General features: G+C 39.2%; 3 protein-coding genes and 1 pseudogene across 3 annotated transcripts; all 4 read right to left on the bottom strand.

Annotated features, from left to right (window-relative positions):
* Nucleotides 1-15: 15 nt before the first annotated feature.
* On the bottom strand, nucleotides 16-4,995 carry LOC137961910 (chaperone protein ClpB1). The gene is made up of 9 exons (XM_068808578.1): nucleotides 4,902-4,995; nucleotides 3,924-4,832; nucleotides 3,538-3,825; nucleotides 3,220-3,401; nucleotides 1,788-2,069; nucleotides 1,348-1,688; nucleotides 985-1,264; nucleotides 609-806; nucleotides 16-512 (listed from the first exon to the last, which is right to left on the bottom strand). The coding sequence occupies exons 2-9, from the start codon at nucleotides 4,786-4,788 to the stop codon at nucleotides 213-215; spliced, it is 2,736 nt and encodes a 911-aa protein (XP_068664679.1). The 5' UTR covers nucleotides 4,789-4,832; nucleotides 4,902-4,995; the 3' UTR covers nucleotides 16-212.
* Nucleotides 4,996-5,162: 167 nt separating this feature from the next.
* LOC137961527 (putative cyclin-B3-1) lies at nucleotides 5,163-13,153 on the bottom strand (annotated as a pseudogene).
* LOC137961553 (S-type anion channel SLAH4-like) lies at nucleotides 9,485-15,534 on the bottom strand. The gene is made up of 7 exons (XM_068808403.1): nucleotides 14,671-15,534; nucleotides 14,021-14,257; nucleotides 12,641-12,673; nucleotides 11,883-11,934; nucleotides 11,751-11,791; nucleotides 9,689-9,737; nucleotides 9,485-9,579 (listed from the first exon to the last, which is right to left on the bottom strand). Exons 1-7 carry the CDS (start codon nucleotides 15,532-15,534, stop codon nucleotides 9,485-9,487), a joined length of 1,371 nt encoding a protein of 456 aa, XP_068664504.1.
* A 2,843-nt stretch (nucleotides 15,535-18,377) lies between these two features.
* LOC137955227 (uncharacterized) lies at nucleotides 18,378-20,671 on the bottom strand. Its single transcript, XM_068802094.1, has 3 exons — nucleotides 20,024-20,671; nucleotides 18,787-19,213; nucleotides 18,378-18,685 (listed from the first exon to the last, which is right to left on the bottom strand). Exons 1-2 carry the CDS (start codon nucleotides 20,624-20,626, stop codon nucleotides 18,854-18,856), a joined length of 963 nt encoding a protein of 320 aa, XP_068658195.1. The 5' UTR covers nucleotides 20,627-20,671; the 3' UTR covers nucleotides 18,378-18,685; nucleotides 18,787-18,853.
* Nucleotides 20,672-21,394: the final 723 nt, after the last annotated feature.

The following is a 21,394-nucleotide window of genomic DNA, read 5'->3' on the forward strand; positions in this document are numbered from 1 at the left end:
GCGAAAACCTGAACATAAACCAAACTACATAAACATTTTTATTAATGAAACTCTTGACGAAGAAAGCATGTCCAACCCAAACAAAAACATACAGAGGTTCAAGGACAAAGCACACATTTTGCATTAGAAGGAGATTTACCCTGTATCTACAAAACAACACATCACCTAGAGTAATTGGGTTCCTTGGTCCCCTTGGAAGAAACTCCATTGCTCTACTCTTCCATTTCTTCTTCATCCTCGTCTGTCCCGATCTTCATTTTCTTCACCACCTGAGCTGCAGCATCAGCTCTTGGCCCGTTCGGGATCTGAATCAAAATATCTGACTTCTGCCCAGTGGCAGAATTCACCAGTCCTCCATTCCTCTCTACCCTGTAACTTAACTCCTGCTTACCCGGGGCGGCATCAATATAAACAGTACAGTTCTCATCAATCTCTCCCTTGAGTAGCATTTTCGACAGCTGGGTCACCACCTTCTTTTCCAACCATCTCCTTATAGGTCTCGCACCGTAGACCTGTCAAAGACGGAAGAAAATCACCGACTTCAGCACAATATCACATTAATTAACTTTTCAACGTATGGAGGATTCAAGAGATTTTCGTGTACTTACCGGATCGTAGGCCTCTTCCAGTACAATGTCCAAAGCAGCATCAGAGACGGCCAAAGCCACCCCCCTTTCCGCCAGTCTAGCGGCCACATCTTTCATCTGAAGTCTTGCAATCCGCCTTAGTTGGTCATGAGACAAAGGATCGAAGACCACTATCTCATCCAGACGATTCAGTAACTCAGGCCTGAAATGCTTCCTCACCTGTTGAAGAAAATAGAAGATGCCCCGGAGAAAGAAGAATTTCAGTATCAAGTTCTTTATAAAAGTCAAAATGAACGAGACTCCTCCATGAAACCAATCTATAACACCACGTCTAAATGAACAGGACTCCTCCATGTAACTAATCTATAATCATCCTTCAAGAGTCCACGGTACATACCTCTTGCATCACTCTATCCTGAGCACTCTGCAAAGAGGACTTCCCACTGAGTCCAGCAAGAAGATACTCAGCTCCCAGGTTAGAAGTCATGATAATTACAGTATTGGTGAAATCCACTGTCCTCCCTTGTCCGTCAGTCAATCTACCATCATCCAGAACTTGAAGAAGGGTGTTGAAGACCGAGACATGGGCCTTCTCCACTTCGTCAAACAGAACAATGCTGTAGGGCCGCCTCCTCACAGCCTCTGTCAACTGGCCACCTTCTTCGTGACCCACATACCTGCACAAGCACAAATGGTGAGCCAATGACCCAACAAAAACAACAACAGCACCACATAACCTGCATTTGAAGGAGTTACTTACCCAGGAGGCGCACCAATGAGTCGCGCAACAGAGTGTTGTTCCATGTACTCAGACATATCAATCCGTATCAACAACTTCTCATCATCAAATAGTTGCTCGGCGAGCGCTTTCGCCAGCTCTGTTTTGCCAACACCAGTCGGTCCCAAAAAGAGGAACGACCCCATCGGCTGTTGAGGCCGGCCTAACCCAGCTCGTGATCTCAACACAGCCTCTGCAACTGCATCAACTGCTTGGTCCTGACCCACTACCCTGTTATGCAGTCTCTCCGCAAGGCCAATTAATCTCTCTTTCTCGTTTTGGCCGAGCCTGGTTACTGGGATACCCGTCCAGCGGCTAACAACCTGTAGGCAAAAGTTAAAAGCATATCCATGGGCACCATGGAACAATTAAAACACACTGATGTATTGTGGATAATGCCACAATGCAACCATAGACCATACCTCTGCAATCTGATCAGGTCCCACTGTTTCCGTCAGCATCAAATTCTCATCTGTATCCCCTTCAAGCTTTGCTATAGCAATATCTATCTCCTGAAGTGCTCCATATTTTATATCGGCAACTCGGGCCAAATCCATTCTTCGTTCTGCCTCTTGCAAGCTGAACATAAGTTCTTCCTTCCTCTGTTTTAGCCTTCGAATCTCATCCACCCTCTCCTTTTCCTTCCTATACTTCATTAACAGCGGTTGCAACTTGTCTCTCAAGTCATCCAATTCCTTGCGAACCTGAAGATGTATTACAAGTTAGCCAACTCCCTGGCCCTGAAAGTGAAAGTATTTTCACTATCGAAAATAACCTTGTAAATGGCTAGTTAAAGTGAATTACCTAGATAATTCACTTTCACTCATTCTTAAGAAAAACGAGTAACAGTGAAATCACTCCCAAAGGCTAATGAATTCACTTTCACTCCCGCGATCACTCACTCTTGTTCAGCTCATTCAGCCTTATCACTCTTGCATTTGGATATTACAAAATTAAATATTTGCTTAAGTATTTTATTTTATACATTTAATAAATTTTAAAATCTTAATTTTTAAATAAATTTATCTTATAAAAATTAAATCAATCAGAGTAATTTTATAAAATAAAATAAACTCCTTTTTATATATATAAATTCATGATTTTAATATTATATTTTATTTCTAATTTAAGAGTGAGTATTTATTTAATCATTTTATTTTTAAATATTTATATTTAATTAATTAACTTTTATTTATTAATTTAAAACAAGTAAAAATATATTTTAGTTTAGTTAAAATCAATTTAAATCTATTAAAGTAATTTTATATAATAAAAGTTCCTTTTATATATATAAATTCTTTATTTTTAATATTATATTTGATGACCATTATAAGAGAAAGAGTATTTAGATATTATAAAAATAATAATTTGATTAACATTTGGATATTATAAAGGCAGGGATTTGTTTAATCATTTTATTTTTATATATTTAACTAAATAAATAATATTAATTTATTTATTAATTTAAAACAAGTTAAAATATAATTTAGTTTAGTAAAATAAAACTATTTATAAAATTAATTTTTTATAATAAAATACCCTCTTTTTTATTTACATAAAATTATGTTTTTTTAATATTATGTTTAATTAATATTTTAAGAGAGAGAATTTAGATATAAAAAATAGCAATTTGATTAAATATTTGAATAATTCATTTTTTACAATCTTGTAAAATTAAATCTATTAGAATATTTTATTAATAAACTTATTATCCTTTTAATATATACTAACACAAACAACACTAAAAAAAATAAAAATAAAAATACTTCAAGTAGGTAATTCATTTTCACCTGAAAGTCCACAACTCCCTAACAGACATTAGAGTTTAAAAGTCACTACGCTCAGAGTACTCACCTCTACTAGCCGAGCTTTACTAGCTTTATCCTTCTCCTTCTCTAGTGCGTGCATCTCAACCTCCAACTGAATTCTCTTTCTTTCAAGGTTATCAATCTCTTCAGGCTGGCTATCGAGCTGCACTCTCACATTAGCACAAGCTTCATCGACCAGATCAATAGCCTTATCGGGTAGGTGCCGCCCTTCAGGAACAACAAATAACAATTGAACAATCAAATTCCTTCCAAGGAGATCAAAATAAAACCACATTTACATTTTATTTTATTTTAAAAAAAAAGGTTGAATCTAAGAATGTCAAGTAAGAAGTCGCGACCATACCAGTAATGTATCTGCTCGAAAGCTGGGCGGCGACTACCAGAGCACGATCCTGAATTCGAACACCATGATGACCCTCATATCTCTCTTTAAGACCACGAAGGATACTAATTGTGTCTGAAACACTAGGCTCCGCCACATAAACCTGTTGGAACCTACGTTCGAATGCAGCATCCTTCTCAACGTATTTCCTGTACTCCTCCAGAGTGGTGGCTCCGATGCATCGAAGCTGGCCCCTCGCCAGCATTGGTTTGAACAGATTTGCCGCGTCCATTGACCCCTCCGTCCGACCTAAACTTAAAAAGACAGCAAATATTACAACTCAGGAAGTGACAGTAAAATCAATCAACAAATAGCATTAAACACGATAGAGGTTACTTGTATTTTACCTGCCCCAAGAACGAGATGTATCTCATCTATGAATAGAATTACCTTCCCTTCAGCTTCTTCGACTTCTTTTAATACTGTTTTAAGCCTTTCTTCAAACTCTCCCCTGTACTTTGCTCCCGCAACCAGGGCACCCATATCCAGCGCGATCAATCTCACATCCAGTAAGTTACTCGGGACATCACCGCGGACTATCCTCTGAGCGAGCCCCTCTACAACAGCGGTTTTCCCCACGCCTGGCTCCCCGATGAGAACTGGATTGTTCTTTGTTCTTCTCGAAAGAATCCTGATAACCCTTCTGATTTCCTCATCACGCCCAATCACAGGATCAAGCTTCCCGGCTTGCTCAACGAGATCCCGACCATAAGTCTTCAATGCTTGGAAGTTGGTATCGCCTGAAGCACTCTCGACCTTCTTCCCTTCCTTCCCGCGCAGCTTCTCCACTTCCGACTTAACTCTGGCCGTGGTCACACCAGCTTCTTTCAAAAGGTCACCAATCTGAGCGTCTTCCAAGAGACCGAGAATCAGCTGATCGACAGCCAGATGAGTGTCTCCACGGGATTTTTGGGATGACTGAGCGCGGCGTATAACCTTAATGAGAGAAGTGCTAGCAGGAATTTCATCCGGGGGAGGATGCTGGGAGGGGATTTTCTTCATTGCTTGTTTGAGAACTCGCTCGAATGAATTGGCAGCCTCATCACCGCCGCCGGCACTGGCAATTGCTTGGCGCAGGATGCCTTTGGGGTCGGCAATCAAAGCGGAAGCAATGTGGACGGGGGTAAACTGAACGTGCCCGGCATTCATGGCAAGCTCATGGGCTCCGGCAAGAGCCTCGTTCGTCTTGTGGGTAAACTTATCCGGATTCATGGCTCCTTTCTACGCACAAAACTAATAGTGGCCTTCGATTGTATCTAAACAGAACTAGGCAAGAGATTAAGAATTGCAGAAGAAGAAAAAAAAAATAGTCGTGAATTGAGTACCTTTCACGAAAACGACTTCATCGATCAAACTTTCGAATGCGCTGCTCTGAAAATAATTCACGCAGAGGACAGCTGCGGAGAGGTTATTTCGAGGAGGAAGATGATTCGGCACTAGTCTGGAAAGTGGACGATGGTACTGGAAAGTACTAGACGACTCGGACACTGTACCCATAATCGATCTAGAACTATCCAGAGATAATCTCGTCCGTACGTGTGCCGCAATCTCTAATCGTACGTGTGCAGGATTAGGGTAACGCTACATTTTTCAAACTACATAATGTGGGAGAAATTGGAATATAAAAACCAAGACCAGAGAGATTGGGGTTTTTTATCTGTAGCTCACAGGCAGCAGCCTAAAAGAAGGATCAAAGAGGAAGGATACCGAAGGCCTCTTTATCTTTGCTACTCCATCACGTTAAGGCACGAGGTACTTTGCGTAGGTGACTTTTAATGGGCCTTTACTGGCAGTTCTCTGGAAACCCAAGATCTGATCAGCACAAGGCTTGCATATCGATCAGTAGTCATGAACACAATCAGCGGTTGATTCATGAGCAATCTTCAAAATGCTAACGATAGTAACTGACATATAGATATACTTCAGCTGGGATTCTTCATAATGGGTTATGTTTGATAAGCAATTCTGTCCATGTTGGAGTCGGTTCTAATCGCCGAAGCACATAGCAGGGATGCCTTGAATTTCAGAGCCTCAGATTGCACCAAGCACAGCTCAATCAGGTAAAATGCCAGATGTTGGAGCTGGTAACAAATGCAAGAACATCTTTAGTAACTAATAGTTTGTAACAAATGGGTATAGAAATGAATGGAAGATCGCTAAGATAGAACCTTTTTATCTGACTGGCCAGCCTTCAAAAACCGTAGCATGAAAACATATGGGGTTGGAAAATTCAGACGAAACTTTAATTTCGTAAGCATGAGCTTCTCCTGAAGAAAATGGCTGGTTATTATTCCACCAGAGGTGTCTCGCCGGAAGAAAAATAAACAAAGCGAGCGATTAGAAGGCACACCATTGCAAGCACTTGGTCTCTGGTGTACAAGTCGAATGAGATACTAATCAAATCGCTTATCTGCGACAAAGATGCAAGCAATACTAAAGTGAGATGAGTAGTCAAGATCAACACTTTTTAAATTTTTTTATGAACCTTTGGATGCCGATAGTCTTCATACTTGGAGGCTAATAAAAGAGCAGTGATACCGACCAGCTGCGTTTCATCTTTTTTTTATTGCAAACTCGGAGAGAAACCTGTTCAGCAGTTCTACCATTAGAAACAATGTTTCTTCCATCAATTCAAACTTCAGATGTACCTACAAGGGAAACAATACCACCAGGTAAATTAATTTTATTATCTCATCTTACCAAAAGCAGCACATTCTAAAAAACAATAATTAAGAGAAGACCATTAGGAAGCAAAACATCATACTTCTATCAGCCAGTTGATCAGGGTAGCCCGCATGGTAGAAGTTACTTCTTTCTGGGATGTTCATATAGTTTGCCGGCAAAGGATAATTTATCTATCATTTCAAGCTACATTAGTAATAACATAAAGACTAAGACCAGAAAAAACTAAACTGAATTGTCTGAAACATCATCCTGGAGGACAGATATTCTTCAATTCCTTTACTTGTACAAATAAAATTTCACAAAAGGACATAAAAGCAACGAAGAGAAGAAGTGCAAGGATCACCTCCATGGTCCAATAATATTGATAAATCTCATTTACGTATTCAGCAACTTGCAAATGATTCCTGGAGTCATCAATGCTTGGGAGATCTCTCTGTTTGAAATCATCTTCACAATCACTTGGTTATATAAAAAGACAAAAACAATTTTAACCTCTTACCTTGGATCCTTCAACTAGCATTGAAGTGTAGGATTTTCGACGCCTATTTTTGGGTTTAAAGACATTTGTAGACACGTTACCACTTGCATCATCAAAACAAATTTTGGTTGCATCTTTCTTCTGCTCGTTCATAGTTGAACTTACAGTAGTAAAACCATTGACGATGGTTTTCTTCTCATTGTGTATTGTGGCCTTGAACTTTAAAATAACACCAGACTTGGAGTTTTGATGGATAATTTTTCCTGCGTTCAGGAACATTCATTAAAAAAATTAGACCTAAACAAATTAGAAGACCTAAAAAAGAAAAGAAGGCACTAGAATGACTACTGAAACAGAATATCATCAGGTGCTTCAATCAACAAATCAAAACCAGGTTACAAATTTCTACAACAAAAAAGGGGGTGACATTCATACGCACAAAAGAATGTAAAAAGCAAAAACAGCTACAAGTAGTGCTGAGAATATTTAACAACTTTTGGACAAAAGAGAGTATGAAATCACTTCAAAACAATACAACACATGGACTAGGTGGTCATAGACATGAAAATCATTATCGCTGTATTTCACTTAAAATTAAAATATTGCTCATCAAGTACACAAAAACAGCCTAACTATGATCTTTCTCCCCAAGACCCAATAACTCCTGTATAAAAGCTAACAAGCTTATTTCATTCCTATAGTTTTCATTGCAACAAATGCATAAAAATTGTAAACGTCTTGCTTCTATCCCATTGTGTATGGAAAGATCCTTTTCCACGTATCTGTAGCTCATTCATGTTAGTGACCAGGCACCTCTTTGTGTTTCAAATTTTAAAAAGCTCAGCTGAATAAGAAAGGTTGATACTTGAGTGAGATGCCTCACCGGCAGTCTAGATGATGCATTCCCATCTGTCTTGACATTCTTAGCAGGTAATGAATGCCTGTTATCAAATGTAGCACACAGGGAGGTGGATATTAATACAAAACTCTGACAACCATTGACAATGATGTTCAATGAAAAGAACATTTCCACCTTGGCTCCTAAAGAAGCATGCCTATGTAACTTTCTCTGTAACATGCCAAAATTTTGCTATTCAAGGAAAAGAATCATTAAATCTTAGAAGAGGAAAGCATTGCCAAATCAAAATAGAGTAAGAGCTCATTTACAGTCTCTATTCCTATAAAAATAAATGGCTCAATATTCCAAAAAAGGAAGCTTCTAGAGAATCCTTAACCACCTACTTAGAACGATGGATATCTCGTAACAACTGTCACCATATGATCCAAGAAATTATTTTCCTACCATCAAAGACCACTATCTACACTATCCACTTCAAAGTTAGCTTTGAATAGTTAAACTGCTCAACTGTCAAATTTTCTCGACTTAAAAAATCAGCCATAAGAATAACTTAAAGAGTTCTTTTTTTATGACATTAGTTGAGTTGCACCTATCAGGACTTTATGATGCCTTAACCAAGCCTTTCAACAGATTAAAGAACAAGATCCTTTACATACCCCGTCAACCTTTCTCTTTTGCCAGTTTGATTTCTTCAATCCAAGGCATTCATGTACAAAAGGGTTGCAAAGAGGACTTGTAATTGTCAATTAAACTCACAACTAGAAACAATCTTGGAAGCCCTAATGTTTGTAAAAAGACAAGTGATCCATTGTTTTAAGTAGGCATAATATTGCACTGTAAACAAGGTTTCCCAAAAGTGCTGCTAGTCAGATCGCTAATCAGTCACAAGCTAGTTTACATGAAACAGAATAAGATAGTTGCATTTCTTTTTTTCCAAGTCAAAACAAGCTGCAGCTACTAAGCAGGAGCTGATCAATGATATCAAGAAAAAATGGTACTAAAGGCATGAGTAATGCCACAGAACTGATAAAAAATGGCAGATAGGTAAGGCTGGTATATGGGATACTCAACCACTATCTTCCCAACTTTAGGAAATTCATGGTTTTCAAGTTCAAAGGGAAGAACTTGAATTTTCAGGTTTTGTTTTGTAACTTACAGAAGCTAGCACAAGAGAAAAATTCACTAAGAAATTATTTTTAGCAAAAGAAAGAGAAAATAATGGTGCTCACGTAGCCAAATGTGTATTGATCCTAAAAACGAATGAAAGTTACAGCGTATCTCCCTATTTATAAACTCTAAAACTACCATGACTTTGCCAAAATAGACTGCATCATTTTGGTAGAATTTCCTTGAAGCAGATTTCCTAATTACAGTTAAATCCTGACTAGCTAAATTCAAAACCACTTTCTGGAAAAAAATTAGCAATTAACTTAAATAGAAGCTACCAAACAATGAACACTTTATGACTTTCCTAAATTAACTACTAATACAGGATATTACTAACCAAACACTTTCCTAATTGGGACTTACAAACTAGGAAAGTAATAAAAGTAAAAACTTGCAGACTTTCGTTTGATAGAAAGTACTAAATTATAGTACTTCCCAAAAAAAGTAACCTTCCTAAAAAAGTACTTTACCGTCTTTTCATTCTCCCTCTTTCCTTTTCTACTTCCTACTTTTATAAACCTTCAATAGGTTAGGATGACTTAGTTTATACTCAAATTTTCAACAATTTCTTCAGCATTAGAGTTATATACTACGTCATGCAGCCAACCCAAGATGATGCTTACTGCTCTCATTAGTCCCCGTCTAGCAACCTTAACATAATTTTTCCACATGCACATAATAAATGTTCCCAAGAGTTCACTTACCCCAATATGGTGCCATCAACCAAGTGATTTCTGCTCAGACTGTTCTTGGTTCTTCTGTTGATTTCCACCAACACTTTCCTCTAAACCCCAACTTTCACTGCTGTTTTTTTCTATTTAAAAAAAAACAGACTTATAAAAAGACAATGAACAAATTATAAGAAGCTACTCTATAGAAACTACCAAAGGTAGAAATTTATTATCAGAAAGGCATATTCTCACCATTAGAAGAGACTTTGCCAACATTTTTTTCAGGATTTAAGCCAGCAGCCTGCAAATGAGAACAAATTCATAATGATTTTCTCTCATCTGCTAGCAATGTCTAAGAATGAACCACAATAGGCACCCACTCTTCAACTATGAATGCGGAATGAAATTAAAAAATTAACAGGACAGCCTTAATGCTGTCCAATGCCTGGTTAGACCTCCTAACTTTAGTGGTTGCAGTTTTGCTGCAAATGTAGAACACCATATTAATCTATGATTCTAGACCTAGACCACCTCAAAACATTACTAAACCAGGAAGATGATTTGGACATAAAAATTAAAGATCTGAAACGGAAATAAAGTGAACTTACCATGTGGCCAAAGGAAGTAAACATTCAGCCTTGCTGTCAACCAAAGGAAAAACTATATATTTTACCCATTCTTGCAGCCAAATACTCGATATTTTTGCATACAAAATGACAAGGAAAGAAATGAAAGGAAAATGTAAAACATAGTAAGTTCAACCCAGGAACTTCTAAACAACAATCAAGAAGAAAGCCAACACTGATTTATTATAAATACAAGAAGGTTTCGTCCCACCACACACTCTTAGAAGAGCTTCAATGGCTTTTGGACTGAACAGAAATACAAGAGAAGAAACTAAAACAAAACAGAGTAACAAGGAAGAGGTTAGATTCTGGATGATTCATGCTGCTGAAGAACTCCTCTATTTATAAGCATTGCAGCACTCAATGGCTGTTGTATGCTATGGCTGCTTCACGCAATGACTGTTGTATGCTATGGCTGCTTCACGCAATGACTGTTGCACGCAATCCAGTTGACCTTCATGAAGCTTCCCCAGTTCTAACTTGGGTGATGCAATCGTGACAAGGGCATACCGTCGGGCCGGGGCCTACCGGCAGCCCCCTTGGACCCCCGTCGGGGCTGACACCCCGAACCCCCGTCTTCCTTATTTATTTTACAGTTTCTTCACAAATAACCATTGCGGTCACAATTTGACCTCATCAGCGTCTAAGCCGGAACCGCTAACTAATTTACTCACTATTGATATTGGCGCTCCTCATAATTGGGGGTCAGAGAATACATTACATTAACGGTAACTTGAGAGAGGTAGGCATTGACACACTGACAGAAAAACCAACAAGTTACCCATCATTAATCTTCTCATTACTGCAATAAATTCGAAATTTTGCAGTACCTAATATTTTGAAATGATTCCGCTTCTTAGCACTTAAGGCATATAAGAATAAATAGAGAATAAAGAGTAAAGTGCAGGGAGCTAAAGCTTGTCAGTAGCTGAGCAGATAGAAATATTCACCTTTACTTTGATAAATTATCTTTTTGAGGAATACAAGTCTCGTTGTCACCCTGACCCAAAAAGAGACAAAAATACATTAATATAATCATGCATTTGAGACAATTGTTTGGATTAAAATAAGACAAAAGAAGAGAAAATGTTAACTGTTCAGTGTTCACCATTTCTACTCCTTACTGACAACATTGACCTATAAACTGAAAATTTTAAATTTGGCTCTAGAATGTATTTGAAACCTTAGAAGATTTCCTTGTCATGGTGCTGGTGGCAATGGAACTTTTTCTCACTGGAAGCCTATCAATGTACATGAATAAAAATACTTGAATTAGGGTCTGAACGAAAGGTTATAGGAACAAAACTGGGAGCATATAATTGAAACTAGAATAGTGTGCTAACTGAATCTAAGGGAACTGCTGCTCTGCCTCTTTCTACAAGGATGATTCAAGATACATACAAAAACTTTAAATGAAAAATGGCAAAGAAAAAAAAGCACAATAATTTGACATAAAGACATTATTATGACAACACTGATTCATTGACTTACGCAGCTTGCGGTACACTTCTCTCTGTTATACCATGCCTCCATTATGATTGATGTGCAAAAATATAATGAAATCAATATCACAAGTAAAATATGACCACTTGGCATTTCGAAAAACTAAAGAAAATTTTCTTTTTCAGTGACATTGGTCTAGGGAACCCAATAGATCTCCTTGAGAAGGTGATCCTAGTATTGCTAACATCAGCCAGTGGTTTTCTGCCACTCCTGTCTTTTGATACACCTAAAAGAGAAGAAAGAAAAACATTTAAGAGACACAAACAATAATATGCTAAGTGAACGATGAGTAAAAGTTTATAACGGTATCATCAAACCTGCAGCGCCATTTGTCTTGTCCATCACATTTCCCTTTTTTCCACCATATCTCTATAAGAGCAAAATTCATAGAAAAAGTATAATATGTTGAGTTGTGAGTGTACCCATTAAAAGGAAGAAGAAAACAAGGTTCTGAAAAGGAAAAGGGAATATCAGATGTCAAATAAACCTTTGAATCAGAGTTCTCCATGTTAGAATATATGTTAAGTATTTGACTTTCCACACCTTAATCGACTAGTCTTTTCGGGTTGTATTGGTTAGGTACTTACATGGTATCAGAGCAGGTTTCGCCCGTCCCGCCTTCGAATCCCCGCGCGTTCGCGTTCGCGTTCGCATGTTTGGCACGGGGACTTTGCATTTGCATTTGTATTTGGAATTTGTCCTGGGTTTAACCTGGGGGTTTGGTTTGCGGGGGAGTGTTGGAATATGTTGGTGATCTGTGTTATGACCTGTTGGGTGCGGATGGTTTGGTACTCTGCATTTGGCACGCCATCCCGCGTTCGAATCCCCGTGAGTTCGTTTGCATTTGGTTTGGTTGGTTTGCATTTGGTGAGGTGGGTGTAAGTGTGGGTCCTTGGTCCCACTTAATCGGTTAACCTTTTCGGGTCGCATTGGCTAGCTGTCTTACACTCCAAGCCTACATTCGCTTGCCCCAATTTCCTTCAATTGAAAAAATATAATGAAGAAATAAAGATGCTCAACACACTATATAATTTAAAAATTGCAGATAAAAGGAAAATTTTGGTAGTTCACATACCTTGGGAGCATTGCAGGCTTCCATGGAATCGTCCTGGAAAATGACCGCATAAGGTATGAAAAACCAAACATAGAATATCATGCCAAACCAAAAAAACAAAATCACTGATCAAATTATCCATTACCGAGGTCCAAGGGCTTGCGAAAGCGCCCACTAATCTTCTCCGTGTACACTTCAGAATTCCTGACTTCTATTGTCCTCTCGAAATCAGATGTGAAAAACTTCCAAAGAAAAAAAAAAAATGTTAACGAAAAGTGACACAAGTCTTACTGTTAGCGACAGGATTTCGATCTACAAGAAGATCTTTGTCTTTCACTTTCCCCTATGTAAATCACAGAATCGGAAACCGAACGAATTATGATATAGTCGTATTTCAACCTAATTTGAACAGCTAAGAAACAGCACGAGAAAAGAAAGGAGAGTGAGATTTCGGTCACCTTAGAAGAAATCATTTTGGGTGAAATGCGAATTGACGAGCTGGAGAGGTAGGAAAGAAGAGTGAAAGGGGATGTAAGCGGGTTTCGGTAGGAATTCAAATCAAACGACATACCGCGCATTTGTGTCGGAGGCGAGCCAGAGACGCTCGCGAGGATCCAAAAAGCTCGGGAAATGGAAAGAGATCTTACCAAGGCCACAGCAGGTTCGTGGCACGAGCGAACCACATTAAATTGCGAAAGATTAATATTTTTTTAAGGATTTTTTATACATTTGAGTTACATTCTTCCGGTTGTCTGGTTCCCCCATTCACACACCAACGGTGGAATCGATCTGCTGTGTCATTTTCCACGAGTCAAATCGGAAACATAAAATAATCTGAATATTGATTATTAAACTTATGAACCGATTCCATTAGGTAATCATCGCTTTCAGGCGAAAGAAGAGGTACAACTGGAAGTCAGACCTCTCTCTACTCTGCTAATTGTTATATCCTTTTGATGCTGTTGAGGAAGTCTGACACAGTAGTGATTCGGATTATTAAATTTCCGATGTGCCCATCAAGAAACATCCTTAAAATCGAAGAGACGATTTGAGATATGCATGGACTTTGGATTCTCCCGAGTTCAAAGAGCGGCAAACAGAAGATATTCTTTGTCTGCGCTCACTTGGAAAATTCTTATCTTATGCATTGATTTACAGACTCTGATAATGTTTAGAAGAATAGATTAAAGAGACGGGAGAGATCCTTGTATTAAAACTTGTCTTCGTTTTCCAAGTGCAGTATAGAACTGATATAGACATACAAAAGAGAAGACAAAACTCTGATAAATGTCACGTACAGTTAGGTCAGAAAGCCAAAAAAGATAGATTGTACAGGACAGAGAGACAACGAAGTCATTTACTAGACGCAACTGGTAAATGAGGCGTTGAAGGAGAAAGAACTGGATCATCGCTCTGTAACAGATGATTGGTGTTAATGATGGTAAAAACGAGCAAGACGAAGGAGACGAGAACGGAGAGTACCGACAAGATGAGCATTAGTCCATGGGCAATGCCTCCTTTCACTTCTTGTGCGTACTGAACAGAAGCCAGAGCCAAGACTGAGAGCGGAAACGAGTAAGCCCACCATGCAACGTGAAACTTCTTCATCGCCTTCTTGAACAGATTCGGCCTCGAAACCTGCTTTGAATATACAAATAAAATCCATTATAAGGAGCAGTTTAAAAATTTTCAGCACCAGAGAGATGAAAGATGACATCATTTTGAAGAAATTTGCTGTAATCAAGCTTTGAACTTTGGTATACGAGACGTCCTTTCATTCTCCAACAAAAACCCCATTTTTTTTCTTGTAGTTTCCATAGGAGAGAAGCTGTTAGAGTTGTGCATGCATTTTGCAGTGGGGACAGTGTCGTCTGATTCAAGGTCTTTTTTTTTTTTTCCTTCAGAAAAAGGGTGTCTTTATCGTATCTTATCTTTTGTAGATTTGTTTTGTTTGGCTAGGATTCTTTTTGTTTGGTTAGTTAGAGAAATTCATTTTCGCTTTTAACTCTCGGCCATGAACCTAATCAATTTGATCGTCGTCGTATGTTTACCAGTGAAGCGAAGAGGAAGAGCGAGAGAAAGAAAAGCATCTTTGATGGCTGGTCGAAGTTCCCCGATATAGAGACCCACGCCAAGCTCGCCATGCTCGGTGCTGCAAAAAACAAGAAGAAAACCGGCCTTAACATCGTAGGAAGCCGATCGCTCCCAGAAAACCTCTGATAAAGCGTCACGAATAGAACCAGATAGTGGGCGAATCCTAGAGAAAAAAGGCAAACAGCACTCTCCTTCCAGCCCATCTCTGCAGCAGCCCGGGCTCCTACAAGATTGCCGATCACGGACAGTAGACTAGTCGGGTTCGCAACCGCGGACAAAAACCTCTTCCCCTTGGTAAACCACTGGCCGTAAATCTTAATATCCAGAAGCAGAATGGGTATCGAGAAAACCCACCAGAGAACTAGGTAATAGCTGTGTTTAGGTCCTAAGAAAGGGGAGGACTGGAGAAGAAGAAGCCACGAAATCCATGGGGCGAAGAGATAGTTGACTCCGACGTGGTGACAGAACTCATCTTTGACTAAACGGAAATAGAGGAAGCATTTGAGAAGGTAGAGAAGAGAAAGAGAGGCGAGACAGGCCAAGGCGACGGACCAGAGAAGGATAAAAGCCGATTGGGGTAGCAATCGGAAGATGAGGCGGAGGGCATGGTTGTCCTGCGTTGGCTGGTTCAGGGCCTTCCACAGCAAAGCTTGTCCGCAGAGGGAGAAGCTTATTCTGAAGTAACCCGCATGAAACCTTGTCAAGAAGCCGAAGGATTTGGGCATTTCAGACTCAGTACTGGTGGAGGGACTAGAAGGGATTTCGATCGTCAGTTGGCACTGGCTTTGAGGTCGGCCCTGATCGGTTGCAGTTGCCTCCATTGTGTGATTCGCCTGGCGTCTTCGTAGTGGGACGCAGAGGGTGCTTGCACTCGCGGTTTTTATAGAGAAGCCAAGGCGCTTTGGGAGCTTCAAGTGGGATGTAGGTGAAAGACTTTTGAGAATAGAGACGAAGACAGCTGATTTGGTTCCGTCTTTTTGGACTTTTTTAACTTGCAGTGATGGGAGGGGATCGGGATGATGACAAGCCTCGAAGGGGAAGGGCTCCGGCTGAAATGGCACTGACACTGGATATTACAACTACAAGGTCTAGATTCGCATAATCAGTCTGAAACTCTTCATCTGAGAAGCTTATAAATTTGATACTGGAATGCTTCATTCAGGGGGGTGATAGCTCTCATTTTCTCAATTTGTCAAACTGTCTACTTCTCCGCGTCGCTGATTTAGAGGACTGAAAGTGCACGATCCTGTACTTGACGAGACGAGCAATTACCCATGTTTTTAACTTCAGTCCACGATCCTGTACTTGACGAGACGAGCAACTACCCATGTTTTTAACAGTTCTGCTCCTTCTTCTCACCCATCAACCAATGAAACGATTATGTGTGTCTCAATCAATAGAAAGCTCGACGTAGCAGAGCTGCGACTTCTTCTGTCAATTTCCTCTTTTTATTCTCAGAAGAAAGGCTCCTTCCATTTTTATCAATTTTCTTCTCTTATACTTCTTGTGTGGTTGGAAGTCTGAAGGGAAAGAAACCGAAGGGTGGGGAAAGACATCCAGAACTCAGCAGCCGATTCAGAAATTTTTCTCTTTCATCCTCCATATTTGCAGGGGCACTGTAATTGCCTCAAGAACAAAGATTAATGTAGAATTTTTTCATGAGGTCCATGGGGAAAGAAACAAGGAATTTGACTAAATTACCCATTTTTAACAAATATTAACAAAAATAACCATTTCCAAACTAAAAGGGCCAAGACATGTCACATGTCACATGACGTAGAAACACATCACTGTGTTATTATACATGTCTACAACATGTCATCATGATACATCATCATCAAGGCGCGTCAACATACATTTTTTCTTCCATTTTTTATTATTGATTTAAATTATTTATAATTTAAAAAATATTTTAAAAACATTAATTTCTAGTTTTAAAAATCTTACACATTTCATTACCTTATATTTAATATAATTTTTTATTAATTATTTTAAAATTTATTTTTCTAATATAATTATATACTTATATTTAATGTGTAATTTCTAATATAATGATGTGGTACCACATAAGTGGGCAAAAATGACACGTTACCTTGGACTGTACACGTGTAGTTCTCCTGTCAAAGTTCTGTGTTAATATTTGTCTAAAAATGGGTAATTTTGTAAAATTCCCAATAAACAAATTACACTGCCCCTACTCGGACGGATAAAACCTGAAAAGCTAAACTTGTTGTCTCAGTCGCCATTTTTGAAAAGAGACAACTTGGTCTGCTCCTAGTGCTTTCCACTTCATCGTCTTCTTCCACCCCCAAGTGGGTGGGACACTCGCTGATGGAAAGAGACAGAGAACACTCATCATGATACTTTGTAGATAGTACGCTCGATGAAAGAAAAAAATACGGTACAAGAAATATATCATTTTTCCCTTTAGATTAATGGATGAATAAGAAACTTATCTGGTACCTGAGAAGGAATAGAGAGAATCGCAGCTCTACCTCTGATCCGGCCACTATGTGATCACTGAGTACAAGGTAGTGATCTGATGACTGAACTATACTGTTCTATCTTTATAATACGATCAAAGGTGAAGGAAATTTAGTTAGGACTGATCTCATCTGTGCACTAACTTTTTCCATATTCTTTACGATATTTTATTGGGCACAAGAAATGGGCATTGTTAGGCATCGGCGATCAAATTTATCTTGGTCTCCCTCGCGGGAGTTTGGATAGAATTGGAGGATATACCCAGATTGAAATTAGATGAAAGGTGACTGGTTCTCGAAGTGCTTTGCGCAGTGTAAAGAAGATGAGATGAGAGTCTTGACAAAGGACGAAAACTAAATATATGAGAAAAGTAGGTCCAAGAAAGGTCCCTGGTCGGTGAGTTAATGCTGTGGTTTGTTTCTTCAGTTAGAAAGTTGAAACAAACAGGTCATTGCCATTGACGTGTAAGCCATCTTGCATTGGATAATGGAGAAGAATGAATGCATTGCGTTATTCTATTTCATTCTGACGTTGTTTCTTATCCGTGCTTTCAAATCTTCCAAAAAGTAAATCGGGTGAAGCTTCAACAATCAACAACTTTTGAGTTGTTTTTAATACAGTTTGATTGTTGTCTAAAATCTGAATTGGTTCTTCAGAGTATGTAAACAAGTGTGGAGAGGAAGGTAGGACGGCGCAAAGTGCTTTTGCCGGGGGTCGTCATGTGTGGGCAGACTTGATCATGACTGTCCTTCGGAGACCACCGAGGGCCGCGAGTCAAATTGTTCTTCTCTCTTGAATTCAAGTCCCACTTCCAGTTATCCAGCTACACTTTTGCATCGGTTTATCCTTTCGCTTACCCAATGTTATTATCACGACAGGAAATAAGTTTTCGAAATTCATGTGGAGAGTACTGTGAGCGAAGGTTTTTTTACTTCCCAATCTCGCACTAGAACGAGAGAGATTCCCCGTTGGACAGGGGACAACGACTGTACTCTCTTTAACACTGTTCAATAAGTGTTTGATCGTTAGCCAGTATCTAGCAACTTTGCCAAGGGAAGTGCGAAGAACATCTTAGCAATGGACGCTGTACAAAGAGAGCAGGCAGTGACGTTGAATTGGGTAACACTGTGATCTGACGCGATACTATCTGTTTGAACTTCGTTTGTCATTGTCGAAAATAAGTCGCACCAAATCATAAGAATATAGAAGGAACTGCTGTGGAACAAGATTTCTGAAGTATAGTTACCAGTACAGGCACTTAATAACCAAGAAGTATGAAAGGAAAATGCTCTGCATAGTTCGTCCTTGTCATCGGTGATTAAATGAGGAGAGACTACAGGAGAAACTAAAAAAGCGGCTTGCTTCCTTGCTTGGCTAGTGGATCTTCTTTTCACCTCTTTAAACTTCATGATATCCCTTCCATGATAATAACAAACACAGTAGAAAGCTCCTCGCTCATTTTCCATCATGATGTCGAAACAGCAAAACCTGCAAAACCCAACATTGACACCAGAAACAGAGATCATAGGCTCACAGGGGAATTGGGTGTATTATGCACAAGCAATCTACATTCCAAAAAAAATATTCACCATGAACCTGGAGCTTCTTTTCCTTCTACTACCCAGTGGACAATTGAATCCACCCCGGCATATATGTCTAGCCCTTTGTGCAATGTGCGTCTGTTCCATGTTGAGTGCAGTGGTTATAACCTACACTATTAAGGAATTCTCTGATTTCCCTGGCACTACTGTTACTGGCTTGAAGCAATCTTTCGTCTTCTTCGTAGATAATATAAGGGGCTTCACTTCCCATTCTTGTCAAAAGCTTTGTGGCTCCTTTGAGCACATGATGTTCCCAACCCTGAACGTCTATCTTAAGCAAGATTACAGGTACAGACTCTGGAATTACTTCATCCAACGGAATGGTCTTGACCTCCATAGCAATGTCTTCATTGGACTGGAAGGCTAATCTTGCACCCGTTTCTGAAATAGCACTGTTGTCTAGTCGACCCACCAACTGATTCATTGAAGAATAATAAAAATCAGTGAAACGGGTAGTTCCCACTCTGAGAAGTAATGTAACTGAGACATAAGATGGTAAAAGATACCAAATATTTCAACAAAATGGAAACTAAGGTCAAGAACATGCAATCTTATAAGCAAAACGGGTAGTTCCCACTCTGAGAAGTAATGTAACTGAGACATAAGATGGTAAAAGATACCAAATATTTCAACAAAATGGACTCTAAGGTCAAGAACATGCAATCTTGTAAGCAAAAGCATAACTGTGATATAGGTTGCTTAGCAGTAGAAACCACACAAGCTGTTCAGGAGAAGTCTAAAATCGGAATGACCTCCTGATCACCTAACAGTTCAGCTCATAAAACTAGGAAACCTTCCTTTTGCAGTTAGCCTACTTATAGAACAGATGACAGATATTGCACAGTTATTCCGAGATTATTCATACCAAAATGAAAGAGGACTAAATTCACGTACTATATAGTTACATCATGACGAGAAGACCCATCTAAGATTTGAATGATAAACTTTTGATGTGGAAAAAAAAACAATTGTGCACCAAGGCGCTGAAAATGGATAATTCAAGCCTCGAAATGGCAAGTGATCGGGTAAAATTAGAGTTTCAATCAGTTCGAAGTAGTCAAATTCTAGATCAATAATCTATGGCCAAAGGCTCATTCTAGTTCTGTTCATCACCACTAATACATCTTTTATCATTGGCATTCTTTAAGATGCTAGTCCTCATGATCTCGGAAGAATCAATCCCATCAAAATGCAAACCAGTTGCATTAAAAAAAAAAAAAAGTACCTTATGAAAAGTGATATTTCCGAGCCGATCTGATGCTGCCGCAGCAAATAGAGTAACCAGGGGACCTGCTCTGTTCAAGAAAACCCCATCGCAAATCCTCTGCAAATTCTCAAACACAGGCTCAAAAGCGAGAACCCGAAACCCCATAGCCGACGCAGCAAAGGTGGCCATCCCCACATTGGCTCCGACATCGACAAAGAGTCCCTCTCTGCCTAGGCTTCTCATCCTCTCTAGCACCTCCTGAACTGAGACAGAAATATCAGGCTTCCGAAACCGTTTTCCTTTGAGCATCCGCTGGATGTTCTTATGGGGCTTATCGGGGGTACCCAGATCGGCGAGAGAGTACAGGAAGGGATACCTGACGCCTTCAACTAGATTAGCAAAGACGGGCGAGGCTTGAGGGCATTTGAAGCAATCGAAGGGGACAATGGGAGAGGAGGGGATAAAATTTGAAGTTGTGACATGCGTAATTGAAAGATTAGGGGTTAGATTAGATGATTTGAAAAGGAAGAAGAGGAGTAGAAGAGAGATGGGAAGGATGAGCAAAAACTTTTGAGGGGAAAAGAGAGATGAAGGTCTTTCTCGTTTCCAGGCGTTGGCCATGGAAGCGGAGGAAGAGAAACTCCTGCGTTCTCAGCTGAAGCCCGAAAGGAATCAGCAGCTGAAACCTACCAATAGAAGGACCAATATAAGTATCGTCCGATATGCTTCCCGTCGAACTCTTGAAACAAGCTTCAAATTAATTAGCAGAATTAAGCCTAGACATTAATCTTGCATGAGAAGACTACATTACTCTACTGGTAAAATCGGATAAAACTGAAGAGACGTTTTCGTTTTAATTAAATTATTAAATGTATAGAACTGTAAGCTCGTCAAAATTTGAATTGAATTTTCTTTTTATTTATTAGATTAATTTGTGAAATAAAGTTATTATTTGACAAAGACAAGGATGTGAAGAAATTTGCATTAATCAATGGATATTAATGACCACCACCCTTCAATGGCCTGAAAGGGAGGTTAGCTGTTTTGGGTAGATCAGGCCATATAGACGTTTGGCTCAAGTTTTTACCAGGATTTCACTACATAAAAATTCTAGCAACAAGCAAGGTGCACTGATCCTCCAAAAACCACGTAAGTACTGCACAATTTTGTACAGACGGTATTGAAAGAATCAGCAGCTACAGATAAAAAGAACAAAACTTTGGCAGAAATTCAAAAAATTTCTAAATAGATGAATCCATAATTGCAACTGTTGATATGATACAAACTATTGATATGTTACGCGGACCTGTGGCTTCATTCCCTGCTTCAAACACAATGCTATGGTGTTCTCAATTTCATGTATTTCCAACAATTTCGATGGAACAGAAA

The sequence above is a fragment of the Aristolochia californica genome, unplaced genomic scaffold, assembly GCF_029961685.1.
Source record: "Aristolochia californica isolate CCGP_79_NKW_82.1479 unplaced genomic scaffold, dmAriCali1.0.hap1 SCAF_1, whole genome shotgun sequence".
In the NCBI taxonomy this organism is placed as follows: Eukaryota; Viridiplantae; Streptophyta; class Magnoliopsida; order Piperales; family Aristolochiaceae; genus Aristolochia; species Aristolochia californica.